Source organism: Mauremys reevesii, linkage group 11 (assembly GCF_016161935.1).
Source record: "Mauremys reevesii isolate NIE-2019 linkage group 11, ASM1616193v1, whole genome shotgun sequence".
NCBI lineage: Eukaryota > Metazoa > Chordata > Testudines > Geoemydidae > Mauremys > Mauremys reevesii.
The window spans coordinates 23,005,818-23,022,693 of record NC_052633.1 but is presented as its reverse complement, the minus strand read 5'-3'; the positions used below and the strand labels follow the sequence as shown (position 1 = coordinate 23,022,693).

Sequence of the window (16,876 nt, the reverse complement as noted above, 5' to 3'; positions counted from 1 at the left end):
AAGTGCCATGCGAATACCTCTTCTCAATTTCAGGTGACATTATAAATAAGACAGCAGCATTATCTCCCATAAATGTAAACAAACTTGTTTGTCTTAATGACTGGCAGAATAAGATGTAGGACTGAGGGGACTTGTAAGGTCCAAAGTTTTACATTGTTTTGTTTTTGAGTGCAGTTATGTAACAAAAAACCCTACATTTGTAAGTTGCACTTTCATGATAAAGAGATTACACTACAGTACTTGTATGAGGTGAATTGAAAAATACTATTTCTTTTGTTCATAATTTTTACAATGCAAAGATTTGTAATAAAAAATATAATACAACACTTTGTTTTGTGTTGTAATTGAAATCAATATATTTGAAAATTTAGAACATATTTAATAAATTTCAATTGATATTCTATTAACAGTGCAATTAAAACTGCGATTAAATCGTGATTAATTTTTTTAATCATGTGAGTTAAATGCGATTAATCAACAGCCCTAATTAAATATCAAATTATCTGGACAAAGTGGAGAAATGGTATGAAATTCAATGACAAATGCAAAGTACTCCACTTAGGAAGGAACAATCAGTTACATACATACAAAATGGGAAGTGACTAGGAAGGAGTACTGCAGAAAAGGGATCTGGAGGACATAGTGGATCACAAGCTAAATATGAGTTAACAATGTAACACTTTTGCCAAAAAAAAAAAAGCACAAACATCCTTCTGAATTAGCAGGAGTGTTATAAGCAACACACAAGAATTCTTCTACTCTACTCAGCGCTGATTAGGCTTCAACTGGAGTATTCTGTCCAGTTCTGGGTGCCCGTTTCAGGAAAGATGTGGAGAAACTGGAGAAAGTCCAGAGAAGAGCAACAAAAATTATTAAAGATCTAGAAAACATGACTATGAGGGAAGATTGAAAAAATTAGGTTTGTTTAGTTTGGAGAAGAGAAGACAGAGGGAACCTGATAAGTTTTCAAGTACATGAAAGGTTGTTACAAAGAGGGAGAAAAGTTGTTCTCAACCTCTGAGGATAGACAAGAAGCAATGGGCTTAAATTGCAGCAAGGGTGGTTTAGGCTGGACATTAGGAAAAACTTCCTGTCAGGGTAGGTAAGTAATGCAATACATTTCCTAGGAAGGTTGTGGAATCTCCATCACTGGAAGTTAAGAGCAGGTTAGACCAACACCTGTCACAGATGGTCTAGATAATATAGTCTTGCCATGATTGCAGGGGACTGGACTCCATGACCTTTTGAGGTCCCTTCCAGTCCGATTCCATGATAATTCTCTGCCCTCATCCAACAGGACAGTGATGGAAGAGTCATCAAGTTGTCCAAGATACAATGGACCCATGACCTGCTTTTACTACACAAGTGTGGCTGCAACTATCAAAGCATGTAATAATATTCCCAAAGTGCAGTTTTTGACTTCCAAAAATACCAAACCAAGTAACGGTTGGACTTTAATCGGATAAAGCAATATTGTGGTGAGAGAGTTGGGAGAAATCAAGGTAGTGCAAGTGGACTATTGAGGAGTAACAAGCAAACTTGTTTGGCATAATTTCCTTTCAATTTCATTGTTAAAATATGTATTTTTGTCAACTGGTGCTGGAGATAAAGCATAAAGATAAAATAGCACAACACAATTTTTATACTTTTACTGTATCAAGTAGGATCTTTCTCTCCTTTCCTGCCCATGTGTGTGTGTGTGGGGGGGGGGGGGCAGTGACAGATTATATGATTTTTCCCCCCCTCAAAGAACATTTAAATTAATAGTTGACTGCTAGCTTCCATTTCTCACTGAATAATCTCATGTGTTTACCTGTCATATTAATAGCTTAGAAAACATGGTTTAGTTAACACATAGGACTGTCAGTCAGGAGTCCTGCTTTCTATTCTGTTCTGCCAGACACATGTTGGGCAAGTCTCTTAACCCTCACTGCGCTTCAGTTCCACCCTCTCCCTCCCCAGTTAAATGGAGACTTACACTGACTGACTTTACAGGGCTCTTGAAAGACTAAAATTGCATTACTGTATTTGTAAAATGCTTTGAAATCAAAGTGAGAGGCCCTATAGAGATGCAAAGCATTGCTGAACAAGAAAATCTAGAAACAAGTTCAAGTGATGCTATATAAAAATGCTGCTTGTTGTTCTGTGAGGAAAAGAGCTCCTGAACTATAAAGCCACCATCAAGAACTCTCAGCTGTTATGTAATAAATTCCATAGCAACAGACTGTTTAGTTCAAGTAGAATTATTATGGTCATTTTCAGTTCCCAACAAAAATCAGTATTGTTAGAAAAGGTAACAAGTAATGATCTGCCTCAGAAATAGGGTTTGCAAATTTCTAACACACAAGTACTTTTTTTTTTTTTAAAGACATAATTCAGATGACATATTAAGTGACCTTGAAAGTTAGGATAAACAATAGTTGCTTATATGCTAAATAAGAAAAAGAATGTTGTGCATTGATACAAGCAGCAGAGAGAAATTAGCTAGAACATTAGAATTCAGATATGAAGGGAGAATGCAACCTGATCATTCACTCACAAAATAATGCCACTGATATCTCACCATTGCTATTTTCATCCTAGTATTTCATTAACGTGCAATGACATCATCACAACGATAACCTTACATGGAAATGTCAAGACATCATCCCATGTTTTGTGTGGTTTTCCATGTCTCCATTTTGCAATATGTCCTTTCTTCACTTATTTTTTATTGCTGGAGTATGTATAATTGGAGCTGAACAGAAAGAAGGGAAGTTGTTTCTTCTACCCTCCCCTATATACTGACAGCTGGGAAGGACAAAGTGATTCCAATAATTCCTGTCCATTTGCTAAGCACTCCCAGCAGCTGCCTCAAGTCAGGTACTATAGGCACTGTTTTTCTCACAAATATTCAATTGGCCTAAATCAGATCTAAGCACTACACTGGTCACTTTCATCCTGGGCAGGTACACAGATTAAAGGGCTATAAAACAGATTCACGTTCACATTCAACTGACAACGCATTTTTACTTAGACCATCTAGAAACAGCTTTTTTTTTTTATTACAATGACAGCACAATTAATCTTCACAGCCATGAAATTTTGACTGAAGCAATCTGACAGCAAGCAGTAACTAAAAGCCATAGTTTCCATGCAAATAGAATGTGAAAACTATGGCAACCAGCTACAGTACAGTTTCATTATCCCATTATAAAAGATGCACACATCAACTACAGCTTATACATTTTTCTTATTTATTCAAAACTAGGGGATAACAAAATGAGGGTTAAAATGTACGCCACCTTTTTTACATAAACAAATGCATAACAATCTATCAAAGAGATTCGTTTCACAAGCCTCTCTGTCCAAAAACACACACACAAATTAGTATTTTTATACACAAATGTTTATTTCTCAAATAAACATCCCCTTTAAACACAAGGAATGAAATCTAAATCTTCATAAAGATGAATCCAAAATGAAATCCCTCCAGTACATTGTGTAATCACACTCTGTTCTTGGTCACTACTGGCTTTAACTGTTTAACATAAAAAAAGGACAGATTATTTAAAAATCATGCTAATGGTTTTCTAGCTCCTCCTCTGACCAGCTCAATACTGATCTGCAACGTTTTAAAATTTTACATCACCAAATTTGAAGCAAGTTGAAGTGTGGAACAGCTGTGCATTAAACACAAACGACTGAACAATAAGATTATAAGATGTAGTCAAGTTCATAACGAATGTAGGTGTTCTTTTCATCGTTGTAGATTCTTGGATAATGTGCTATCAGGGCATCCTGTGAGCCAATATAGATTGAATTATAAATCTTCCAATACACATCTCTGACTTTCCTGGCAGGGTGAAACAAACCCTAGGAAAATAAAACAAAATATAAAATTAACAAGCAATGTATATTACAGACTTGGTATGTGAGCTATGCATAATAGTAAAATAAAACAAAAAACTCCTTAAGCAATTATTTTTAATCGGAGTTTCGCTATTAAAATAAATGCCAACTAAAAGTCTGAGCTGAGAAAACACACTCAATTCTCTCCTGTTACTGCTATTCTTGTTTAACTTTTTAATGAAGATAAAACAATGATTTGTCATTACTTGGTACAGAAAGGAAATATTCAAATTTAGGAGTTCTGCACCCTTTAAGTCTCATCTGTTCTTCAGGGTGAATTCCACTTTATGAGTTTCTGGTTGTTTTGCTCTCTTTAGAAAGGTCAAGAGCCCAAACTCCAGTATTTATAGCACTGAACTGGTCGTAAGCAGGAGACCCAAGTTCTATTCCTGGCTATGCTCACTTGCTGTGTCCCAGAGAAAGTCACATCACCTCTCTGTGCCTCAGTTTCTTCAAATTGTTAAGTGGGAATAATGCTACTCAGTTTCTCCTTTGTACAGCCCAGAGATAAACACATGGAGGTGCTATCCAAGAGGTAAGTTTTTATTATTATCCCTTCCCTTCAGGACAGGTAGAATTTTAAGGCTCTAGGGAAATACTAATCTATTGCTTAGTAGTTTAAGTGAGGAAGATACAAATTAAGAATACAAAATAGAAAAGGCAGAGATGCCCCTTTCCCTTTCTTTCCTTTTCCTACTGCCTTATTCCTACTAACTCCTCACCCTACCATCTTAAAGAGCAAAACAAAACACCAGACATGCAACTAAAGAAGCAGAGTCAGTTCCTCGCTGTATTCAGTTCCCTGTATGTTATATCCTCACCCCCTGCCTTTCGTCTGTTTTGTCTTTTAGACTGCAAATCTCATAGGGCAAGGAGCATCTATTGTCAATGACAGTATAGCAATGGGGCCTTTGGATGCTACCATAATATAAATGTTCACTAAAACAATATTCAAACCCAGTGCTGACAGAATATTTCCTATCTCACAGTATAGTTTTCCAGTGCTTTGAGCTATCTAGTTTTAATTGTCTTGAGAGACGAACAGACCATTCTATGCACTAACACTAATCACTATCCGTTTGTTTCCTGATATTTAACCTAAATTCAATTTAATTTCATCCATTGTTTTCTCTTACACCCCCACTGTTCCTCTCAGTCCTTTGTATTTACCTTCAAGCATCTGCAGATATTTATACCCTTACAAGTTGGTCAAACTAAACTCATTTTTCCCCATTAGCCTCATCTTTCATTCCCCACATGCTTTCTGCAGCCCCATGATTACTTTCATTTCACTTCTTTAAACCCCCTAAATATTGTCACCCAGAAATATGTAAACAAAGTGTGCAGAACTGAACACAGTATTTCAAATATAGTTTGAATCACAAAGTAATACTATTACTCTCCCACTTCTGTGGCGTAAGGCAACATTACACTGCAAACACTGAAGGTGATGTCCATTATCACCCTTAACACACTTTTGGGATTTCTGCTTTCCAGCTGTTTCCTCCTTGTGGAGTATCAAGGTTTGACAAATTACTTTCCCTGCCACCCCAATATAAGCAAGCATACCTGTAAACAATATTGCAGCATTCTACACGGTCCAATGGCAACTCTTAGGCCCTCCAGTGCACCCATAACTGCCTGAATGACGTGAGGAGATGTCTCAAACACATTGGGCCACACATAATTTAACAAGTGATTCAGAGAATCCTCACAGCCAAATCCATATACTCCAAGAGACATATGCTGCACCACAGCACTGGCTGTTTGTCTGTGTACAAGGTCTCTGCAAAGAAAATATAACCTGTTTATTTAACAAGTTCACTTGCAAATAAAACTTTCTGATGGAAATCATAATAATTAGGGCCCTACCAAATTCATGGCCATGAAGAATATGTCCCGGACTGTGAAATCTGCCCCCCCCCCCCAATGAAATTTTGCCTTTTGTGTGTTTTAACCCTGCACTATCATGGGGGAGACCAGCCAGTGTTTCTAAAATTGGAGGTCTTGACCCAAAAGGGAGTTGCAGGGAGGTCACAAGTTTATTTTAGGGGGGTTGCGGTACGCCACCCTCACTTCTGTGCCACCTTCACAGCTGGGCAGCTGGAGAGTGGCAGCTGCTGGCCGGGAGCCCAGCTCTGAAGACAGCACCGCCACCAGCAGCAGAGCAGAAGTAAGGGTAGCAGTACCGCAAAACCCCTACAATAACCTTGTGACCCCGCCACACACAGCTCCTGTTTGTGTCAGGACCCCTACAATCACAACACTCTGAAATTTCAGCTATTTAAATCTGAAATAATGAAATTTATGATTTTAAAATCCTATGGCCGTGAACTTGACCAAAATGGACCACGAATTTGGTAGGGCCCTAATAATAATGCTTTTCTGACACCAAGAATTCCAGAAAGTTCTGAGGCTACTCTCTTGTTCTTCCCTGCAAGCAGCATGGGGCAGAGAAATGACACTTCAAATCAGCTCATAAAAAATTATCTAACAGTTTAATAGGAGAAATTACTATCATTTAACACTGCTCAATAGCCTAGAAAAATAACTGATTAAAAGTAGTCCTAATATGGTAAATCCTGGGTCAGTCATTCTGTAATTATCTCATTTTGCAAACTTTTAATCTTCAATGGTATTACTAAAAAAGGAATGTATAGTTATTTGGAACACAGAGAAAGTTGGCTTGAATTACATCAAACTAAAATATATGTTATTCTGTTAACGTTTTTAATGAATCAATCATCTCCATGTACATTTTTCTGCTGTTGAGGAATCAGGCACGCGATGGAAGTGTGTTTAATGCAACAAGGAGAACCTGAATGTGACTACAAGTATCCTAAGCAATAAATTACTTACCTGTCCATTAAAGCATCTTCAAGCAATGGTGTAACAGCATAAATGTAATCTTTTCCCATCTCTCCAATGTATTCAAACAGAAAAGAAAGAGATTTTAATACACCATTCTGGACATTCAGTTCTGGAACTCTGTATTCATTCATCAGAGCAGGCAGTACTGTGAAAGGAGAGCATGTTTCAGCTACAATAGCAATTGCTACTGTAGTACATACTCTGTTCTGTCTTTCCTGTACTTTCAGGTTATTTAGAAGTGTAGCCAGCACATCATGGGGTCTGGAAGAGACAAAATGCAGAAGTTTGTCAGTGAAAAAATGTAAATATGTACTAAGTTACTTTTAATGTCAGAAACCAGTCAGTCAATAATAGATTGTATCTCAGTGAGAGACAGCTGATTTGGAACTAGCAGAAGGCAGTGAGTTTTGCAATAGCTAACCTAAGTACTTGTGTGATCTTTTCATGACCCTCATCCATCCTTCACCACTTGGAACTCAGTTGTTGTATCTTGCCTCAAATTAGCTACCTCCACTCTTTGGAGTAAGAATTTTCTGTTACTATAGCCCTGATCCTGCAAACATTTATGCTCTTGCATAAAATTACACACATGCTAAGTGGTAGCTGGATTAGGGTGTATATTTGTAGTGCTTGTATGCTGTGGTCCCAATCTTAGGGCTTCTAGAGACAAAGTATCTGTTTTTAAATAGATTGCTTATTTGGATAGTTGGCCATTTGCTAAGAATATGTAGACTATTTATACAGAATTAAGCTTCACTCTATAGTCTGTGCCAAGACTATAAACTGGGAATACAAATTAACAGCAAAAACTATTTCTTTGCTGAAGTTCTTTATTACAGAAAACACTAACGGAAGAGACTTGTGGAACTACAATCTCAAGAGCAAGATTGTATGAAAGGACCCAGGAAGCACCTGAATGTACCATTTCCTCCAATTTCTCAATCAGAAAAACATAAACTTATAAAATTAGAACCATTCTAGTACAAGCACTGGAAGAAGATGGCTACAACTTAACTTTATCTTTCTACCAACATCAAAATGTACTTTAATCATGTCTGCCCTACAAAGCTAGGGTATATCTACACTAGAAACCCTACAGTGGCAAAGCTGCAGTTCTGCTTTAGCACTGTAGTGTAGACACTTAATACAGCAATGCAAGGGGGTGGAGAGGTGGTAGCTGGGTTAATGGAAAAATTATACCATCAACCTAGCGGTGTCTACACTGGGGCTTAAATCGGCTTAATCAATCACATAGGGCGTGAAATTTTACACAGCCCTGAGCGATTTACTTAACACTATAATGTAGACCAGCCCCATGTCTATTAAAACAGCATACGTTACTGAAGCATAACTGACTTAGTTTACCTCCTATAAAGTGAATAAAATGAAGTACAAAAAAACCTATTTTAAACAACATTTGGTTAAAATTTTAAGAACAAAAGAAATTCAACGTTATTTTTTCAACAAGACACACAATCACCACCATCTAAGAAAGGGCCTACACATGCTGTTCAGTATCAAGACAACATACTTACCCAATAGCTTTTGCAATATAACCGAAAGTGTTCACTGTGGCTCGTCGGATAGCTTTCTTGTGAGCTTTTAACAACTCCAGCAGTTCAAAGCAGATCCTCATCCATTCCCTTGCAGAAACATATTCTGCACCCCTGGATAAGAAAATAAATGAGGGTATTTTAGTGAAGTCATACCTTTTTTAAGCAAGAAACAGATTACAAGATGTACACCTATGCTACTAACACAGGAACATAGGCTCACCTTCTCTCTTTTTAAACAGTTAATTAGATGGCTATGTGAAATTTATTTATTTATTTTTTTTATAAAAGAGTACCCAAACCACATATAGAATTAAGCTTCATTCTACGATCTGCATCAAGTCTATGTAAACTGGCAAACCAATGAAAGACTAACAGTAGCAAATAATATCATTTAAATAGTACACGACACTTGATGCACTTGATCGATCATACTTTGTATCTACTTATTTTATTTTACTAATCATGAAGAAATGTTAATATGAACAATCTTTGTAAAAAAGCTTTGGGGCTTGTAGAGTTCCTTAAGATTTATAAAATCCAGATCCCAAACCTGATAACTAAATTATCAAAGATTAAAATTGGGTAAAGGTTGTGACCTGTTATGTAAGCAATTAACACGTCACGGCATTTCAGAAGTATACCACAACAACTCACCTGTCCGCAATACGCCCAACTAGGTCAATACAATTCTCCTGTACTTTCTCATGTCTGTTTTTCAAGATAGGTGTGAGTCTTGGCAGCAGGTCTTTGATTGGTGGCGTCATCTTGTGCATACCTGTTCAACAGAATGACACCTTATTAAGTCTCAGATTCTCTTAACACCCCACCCCCCCATTTCCTTACTTGCCTCTGGCACAAAACCCCCCCACATACCTATAACATTCACAATGGCTTTAAGTGCTCCAAGTATACTGCCTAATACTTCAGGGTATTCCTCACCCAGATACTCATACAGGACAACACCCAAGTGTCCCATCAGTTTTTCCTAGAACCAAGTAACAAGATGTAGAAGTTAGCAAAAAGTCTCTCACTTTTCTTTAATTTAAAAATGACTTTCTATGGAAAAGAGGAATTGGAGAAGTAAATACCTCTTGACAAGTCTTCATGACAACTGCAGTACGTGAGATTAGGTCAGCAGCCTGCTGCCTAACTTTGGCTGATTTGTTGTTCAAACGCCATAAAACTGTACCACAGATCTGGGGCAAGTATGGTTTAACTCGTTTGCCAAGAGCATTAACCACTGTGCCAAAGCCATTCAACATCACAGAGTCCTGAACAACAACAACAACAAAGGGTTAGAAAAGTAAGATCAACTACATCACTAATTGCATGCAGTGTTGTTGGAGCCACACTGGTCCAAGGATATTAGAGACAAGGTGAGGGAGCTAATATCTTTTATTAGGCCAACTTCTTTTGGTGAGACAGACAAGCTTTCGAGCTTACACAGAAGAGCAGCTCTATGTAAGCTCAAAAGCTCGCCTCTCTCACAAACACAAGTTGTTCCAATAAAAGGTATTACACCTTGCCCACTTTGTCTCTCTTATATCAACTGTCCATTTACTATTGAACTCCTTTTGTACCTATAACCTTTATAATATATGCTACTTTAATATTCCAGAACTGCCTTACAAATTTCAGTGCTCTTTGTTCCAATTAAAAAAACCATGTAATTCTTGCTTGGATTTCAAGTGTAAATACACTGGACCCTCACTAGAAAGCGGGATATATGTTAAAATGAATTGTAATTGAAGTAATTAAATTTGGGATCCACGGCCGCGACCGCATTGTATGTGAATTCGTGCTATATAGACGCGCGTTCTAGCGAGGGTCCAGTGTACTAATTTTTCCAGAACAGTGTAAACGGATTAAATTAAATAGAAGATGCTCTTAGCAGTTAACTTAACAATACCTCTGTGGTCTGTTCCTGGAAGGCATACAGGATACCATCAATAAGTTGTTCTTCTAGTTTATGGTCAATGTCTGCTGCACCCAAGTTCCCCATTATTTTTTCAATTGTTTCCATAACCATTTTTCTGTACTGTTCAGCCTCATCTTTCAGATCATCCACAATCCTGGAAATAATTTCTGCTGCTCCGACTTTGTTTGCCAGCTCCACTGTGGTATCAACCAACTGAAACATAAAAATATAGCTTTGGGCAAAATAATCAGAAAGAGATAGTTTACAAAGACTTCCTAAAACCTCTAAGATGACCTGGGAAATCCTTTGCTTAGTACAAGAAAAGAAAGGGCATCATGCAGATATCATTTACTCTCAAGAACAAAATAACCCTTCTCAGGCAACAACCAAGTTGCAGAAAGCCATTTTCAAGGTTGTGGGTAAGCAGAAAAATTTCCAGAATCTCACATTCTTGTCTATATCCCGAGAAAAATTATTGCAAATGAACTAACCCACTTGGCTGTTCTTTGTCTTCAAGTTAGGGAGTGGGAGAGTTTTCCCTGCATGGATAATTAAAAATTACAAAACATGCTGTTTTTTAACTAATGTGAGAGGTGGATGTATTGCCCAGATAGTTAAACACGTTTTTTTTTTTTTAAATGGGAGTTTGGAAATTCACACTATCACTGCAAATGACACAGAGTTTGTTTCCTGCTAGGATGGACTGAAAATGATTTAAAACATATTGCAATGTTAAAATTGCTCAACTGGAAGGACCAATACTAGAGTGGATGGAAAGTGAAGCATTCAAGTCCAACTTGGGTGTTTATTTGAGCTAATAGTGGTAACACTTTTGTGATGGGGACACCTATCAACTAGAAACCGAAGCCAACCAGTCATTTTACATAGCACAAATAAGCCATCAGATGGTAATTACTTTTGCACTACCAACTGACTGGTATTCAAACCGGTAAACTAGAAGCAAAATGGTTTGTATCCCATTTAAGAATGCTGAGCCTTTTAATCATCTATCCACATCTCACGATGTCTCTCTGCCCAAAGTGAATGCCATCCCAAGATGCATTGAAAAAGTCAAAAATAAATTCACCGTCACCAAACATCTCTCTATATACACCATTTTATAAATTTAATTCAAAGCAGTTTAAAAATCTTTTCCAAACTAAACTATACCTGTCTGTAATTTCTTCTGTCCAGTGCCATTCTGTGCTGCCAGAAGTGTTTGAAAAATGGCGGCAGAATCTCTGTTTTAATGTAGTTTGCTTCAACGCCATCTGTCCCACAACACTGCTTTACTACCTAGCAGGGAATAAAAATACAAGTTTTAATGCTGTAGACCAATTATTATTTTTTAAGAAGAATGCTTATTATATGACAGGTTTTTTTACTGATCCAAATCACAAGTAAAATCAAGTTTACTTTAAACATTACAGTGACAATGTTTAAGTGATTTTGACATACCTTTAACACAATTTTTTTCATTTCTTCATCAGGAGACTGGAACTCTCGGATAAGGATTAGCATTACTTCTCTGGTATAGTAGTTGGCATACTCAGCATCCATAAGAGGGATAAGGTACCCAATAGCTTTCAAAAAGGCAGCCAGACCCTATTTCAATACATAATATATTTGTCATGGGTATTAAAACGTATACAGCAGTTTACATTCAAAATAGAGAGATGAAAAGAAACAGATTGTAGAGACATACCTTTCCTCTGTGCTGACGTATGCCCTTCCATAAGGGCTTTAGAACAGAGTCAAATGATTCAATACCATAGGGAGTAGCCGCCTCAGCCAAAGCAGCAATAGCCAAAGCACTGATCGTGCGCACTTTCTGCTGCTCATCCACCAGACCTGGAAAACAAGTCATATTCAGTAAGTGCTTCTTACACCATTACACAGAGCTTGAATTACTGTGGAAAACCGGGGGAATGTGTGCAAGAGGACAGGAGAGAAAATCCTTCTTTTGTTAAAGCGTAAAAGCACACTCCCCACTTTTCCATCTTATGCTCAGCATTTCCTTGCACAAATCTTCAATATCTATTTTGGCATTAAAAAGTCTTATTTACACAGAGAACTGTTTGCTCTAAACTTCTAAAAATCAAAAACAATGAGGAATTTCAGCTTCAAATGTCCCTTAAGATCCAGGCCTCTTCAGGAAAGGTACTGAAGGGCTGCTTCCACTTGGCAGCTATTTAACAAAAAGGAATCATTGTAGAGAAGTCATGGGCAGGGGAAATCCAGATGAAAAACCTCATGCTATTTTGTAATACTTGGAGAAAACAGAATTGAAACAAAACACCCAACTACATCAGGCTGTGCTCTAACACTGCAGAAGTTGATTTTTTAAAAACATTTCAGAAAAAGTAAAGGGATTGTTTACAATCTATGAAGTGCCTCTATTGTGGGTTTTAAAACATTTCACTCCCTAGAATTCCAGATCTTCTCAACAATGAAGTCCCAAGAGCTCCATAATACAGCAGTTAAAACTGACCAGCAGATGTTTCACTAAAACAAGTAAGCAATTACAATACAAGTCATCTCAAGTGCTGTAGTGTGAACTTGATACATGTGGATGTTATTGTATCAATAAACAAACTTCTTCAATTAGAATTGGCTCGCACTGTGCTCACTGAAATCCAAGGGTTCTCTGTATGTATAAATCTCTGCTGTGTGTTCTATTCTATGCATCTGAAGAAGTGAGCTGAAAGCTTATGCTGAAATAAATTTGTTAGTCTCTAAGCTGCCACAAGTACTCCTGTTCTTTTTTAAATTATACAAGACTTGTTGAGAGACGGAAAACGCAGGATAATATGCAGTTATTAAAAAAAAAAAAAAAAAACAGTAATTGTTGTCATCTACTAGTCAAAACATGGTCCAAAGAGCAAGACATATACTACATAAGAACTAAAGGATTAATAGTCCAAAAGAAATTAGAAGTACTAGTTATTTTCAAGTTACTAGCTTCTGGACTTTATAGCTATAACAACTCACATATAAAGGTTTATTACAGTTATTTAAACCAGGCTATAGACTAAAATCTTTTGACAAAAACTATAAAAAGGAAAGACGAATACTCTGATGTAGTCTCTATTAGAATCACAAAGTCTAGGCCTGACATTCAAGAATTTGAGTCCTTAATTTAACCAACAGCCTTATGTACAAACTAGAGAAAACATTTAACAAAAACAGAACGTACCATGTTCAATGATTTCAACCAAACTTCTGAGATGAGGCAAGATAGCACAGCCCATAAGAATAGCAATTTGCTGTACAATCTTGATGCCAGTGTGCCTAGCTTGCCAGGATTTTTTGCTCTTACATACGGCTTTCAAGAAGGGCAACAGAGAAGGAATGCCTAAAGCAGAGGCAACAACAGCAAAGGCTCGAGCTGTTGTATTTCTGACATACTCATCCATGTTATCAATATCAGGTCGCATGGTAGAGATCATTGTAGCCAAACCAGCAGCCTGAAAGACAAAAAATAAAACATATATACTTGTGTACAGGAATGATGAACTTTTAACTTTTTTGCTGGGTTTTTTAGTTTCTTATCACCTATAACCATTACTTTTTCAATACTAAAAAGCAGAATACTCTAGGTCAAATAGTTACAATTACTTCTTAGCTATCACACTATCACATTCAGAAAAAAAAAGGAAGGATACTGCAGTGTTATTACCTTAGCCAAGTTTGATATAATTTCTCTGCCTTCCACTCTCGCATAGTAGTCTTCATCAATCAGCAGTGGTTCAATGACCACAAGAATCTGAAAAGGGTAATAAATGAACAAATTAACACTTCAAATTATATTAACGAATCTCTCAAATATTATGGTCCACTTCAGTAGTTCTGGCCCTAAGAAAAGGCTGGTTAACATGGTGATTCCATGGCTCCCTTGCTCATTAAATTCAAAAGATCACCATCTCCCTTAATAATCCTTTACCCCCTCATTCAACATGAATTCACATACTGATTTTCTAGACCTTTCTCCTCTAAGACAGGATGCCACCACCAGCGATATTGCATGGATCAGCTATCACAATCTTTTACTTCCAGCACATGCATATACAATTAACTCTTCCAGATTGCCTTGCTTTTAAGTTTTATATTTTGATGTGTTATTCATACAACTTTCAAAAGATATTCTGCAAATGAAGTCTGGTAAGTGACTATAGAAAAGCATTTTAGTATTATATTCTGTACCTATAAAGAGGACAGTGTATCTCTGACTGTGCACTCCTACCAATAATGTAAATTTTTTTTTTAAATGAAGATTCAAAGGCACAGATGCATAAACATCTATAAATCTGAACCACAGAAAAGTAACTATTATAGAACACTCAGTAAAGAGTACAGAATGCATTCATAAAACAAATATTAAATATTTAAGTAAATTTCACTGAACAGACCTTGTGTACGTATGGTCGGACCAAATCATCCAGTTTGTACAAGATTCTATCAATAACTTTGACAAGCAAGTGACGTTCTTGATCTTCAAGTGTTGGTGACATCAGAAGAGGTAGAATCTGATTAAACAGCGGACCTGCTCCAAATTCACGAGCTTTATCAGTAATCTGACGCAAAGCAGCCTACAAAAAGAAACCCCTCTGAATGAAACCAAAATAATACAACATTTCTATGTAATGAGCAAAATAAAGCCATAATCAAGTGCAGTTCTACTAATTTCAAATGATTTATGCATGCTGTTGCCAGAAATGCATTTGGAACAATGATCTTAAGATACAATAATATATAACATCCTTCATATAAATGTGTCACAAAATGCTTTATAGATGTAATTATTATAAAACAGAAATACTTACTGAATTATTTAATACATAATTTAGAGGGGGGGGGAATTAAGAGGCATAAATAAGGGAAAAACAATACAGGGAGAAAGCAAGAGCTAGATGAGAAAAAGGAAAAAACAACAGACAGAAATAAAAGTCCTTCAGAAGCCGCTTGGAGCAAGCCTATGGGCAGTTTTAGGGGAAAAAAAGAGGTGAAACTGGATAGGGGAAGGAAATTACGGTATTTGAAAATTAGAGTGGTATGTCCACATCAGAAGAATGTCTTACTTTTCTCATTGGAGGTGTACCATTCTTTATTTTCAAGAGCAATTTCATTATTTTTCTTTCCTTTTGTTCTTCTGGACTAAGTGTTGATTCATCAACATCAACCTATAAATAATTACAAATATATTAATTAATGCACAGTTTTTCTACCATTTCCAGCCCCATATCAGGAGACATTAAATGAGTATCAATAAAATCTCATTTACCAGTAGTTTATCAAAGTATTGAATATCATCTGGTTTTAGGAATGGAAGATTTCCAGATGGTTGGTCATTAACGCTCTTCATGGTCCTATCTTCTGTTTGCATGTGGAATCCAGTCATACCACCCAATGGCGTGGGAGTTGCTGTAAGTTTTCGAGCTGGAGTACGAATAGGCACATAACCAGCTGGAGGGGGAAGAACCTGAAGTGAAATGAAGATAAAAATAATGCACTGAAATAAGGAAGATACAAACATCTAAACACTAAAATCTAAAATTATTTTCAGACTGCAGAGCAGGATGTTAAAAATAATATTACCTGACAGTCGTCAACAGCCTCAGAACAGGGAAGAAGTCAGAAAAATGCAGAAAATGGCTGATACAAGTATCTGTCATGTTAACTGTTTATCCTATTGATTTGTGATAGTCTTCCAGTTTTAAAGTCTACTTTTGTATTGTTGTAAATTAAATAACTGTGATCTAATAAATTATTTGAAACTGTGTACATGCTGCTGGACTTGAAAGTACAGGAATGATGTCAAGAGGAGTCCTAACAAGCGTAAGAACTACTGTAAAGTTCTCATGAGCAGAGATGAAATATTAGCCTTTAAGTGTCTCTTTATGAAGTGTTTGATATGAATATTAAAATAAGTGGGTGGTGTTTTTTAAATGTAGCATGTTAATACTGTCTTACTGACAGTTTTCAATCTCTGTCTGATCTGTTTTACCATGCCATGGGCTCCAGTTCTGCAGCCATTCCACATAGGGAACTCCTTCTGAAATCAGCATGAGCTCCCTAAGGTGAACCAGAAGAAAAACTGCCCTCCTTTTAATTTACCTCTTAAGTTTTTCCCTTCTAATGGATATTTATAAAATACCAGTACGTGAACTAACAAATGTTAGCATGAATTCATCTGTATTTAGTTTGAGGCATTCAAATCATAAGATTTATTTTATTGTTAAAATCCATATTCTGAGTGGAAAATGTATCACCAGTATGTTACAGCTTTTATACTGACAGACTGCTTAGATTTATTCAGATCAACTACCTTATATCCCTCTGGGAACATGGCATCCAGTTCTTCATCAGATAGTGGCCGGTTTCTCTCATCTATTTCTCTTTCCCAGCGCCATGCCTGCAGCTGTTCAGGAGTCATGCTCATTATATGACCTACATTTATGTAAAAGAAAGGATTTTAATTTTTATCTTCTTTAACATTGTCTGGAATTAAGACATTCTGCACGTGAGTACAGAACTGGCCTCAGAATTCCAATTGCTTGAGTTAGAACTTTCAAGAAGCTCTTTAGCAATTCTTGCCTCTCAATTCAACAAACATTCACAGCAGACTTTGAGATTACATTGT

General features: G+C 36.7%; 1 protein-coding gene across 2 annotated transcripts in view; it reads right to left on the bottom strand.

Moving 5' to 3' along the window:
• Positions 1-3,213: 3,213 nt before the first annotated feature.
• SF3B1 (splicing factor 3b subunit 1) overlaps positions 3,214-16,876 on the bottom strand; it is a 34,969-nt gene continuing 21,306 nt past the window's right edge. For both annotated transcript variants that reach the window (XM_039494444.1, XM_039494446.1), the window contains 17 exons: positions 16,562-16,683; positions 15,518-15,715; positions 15,315-15,416; positions 14,646-14,825; positions 13,916-14,002; positions 13,433-13,703; positions 11,942-12,087; positions 11,695-11,841; positions 11,407-11,532; positions 10,228-10,449; positions 9,407-9,589; positions 9,192-9,303; positions 8,973-9,093; positions 8,298-8,429; positions 6,751-7,023; positions 5,461-5,677; positions 3,214-3,855 (listed from right to left, as the gene is read on the bottom strand). In XM_039494444.1, the coding sequence (XP_039350378.1) occupies positions 3,697-3,855; positions 5,461-5,677; positions 6,751-7,023; positions 8,298-8,429; positions 8,973-9,093; positions 9,192-9,303; positions 9,407-9,589; positions 10,228-10,449; positions 11,407-11,532; positions 11,695-11,841; positions 11,942-12,087; positions 13,433-13,703; positions 13,916-14,002; positions 14,646-14,825; positions 15,315-15,416; positions 15,518-15,715; positions 16,562-16,683 (2,798 nt within the window). In that variant the 3' untranslated portion in view covers positions 3,214-3,696. The remainder of the gene's footprint in view (positions 3,856-5,460; positions 5,678-6,750; positions 7,024-8,297; positions 8,430-8,972; positions 9,094-9,191; positions 9,304-9,406; positions 9,590-10,227; positions 10,450-11,406; positions 11,533-11,694; positions 11,842-11,941; positions 12,088-13,432; positions 13,704-13,915; positions 14,003-14,645; positions 14,826-15,314; positions 15,417-15,517; positions 15,716-16,561; positions 16,684-16,876) is intronic.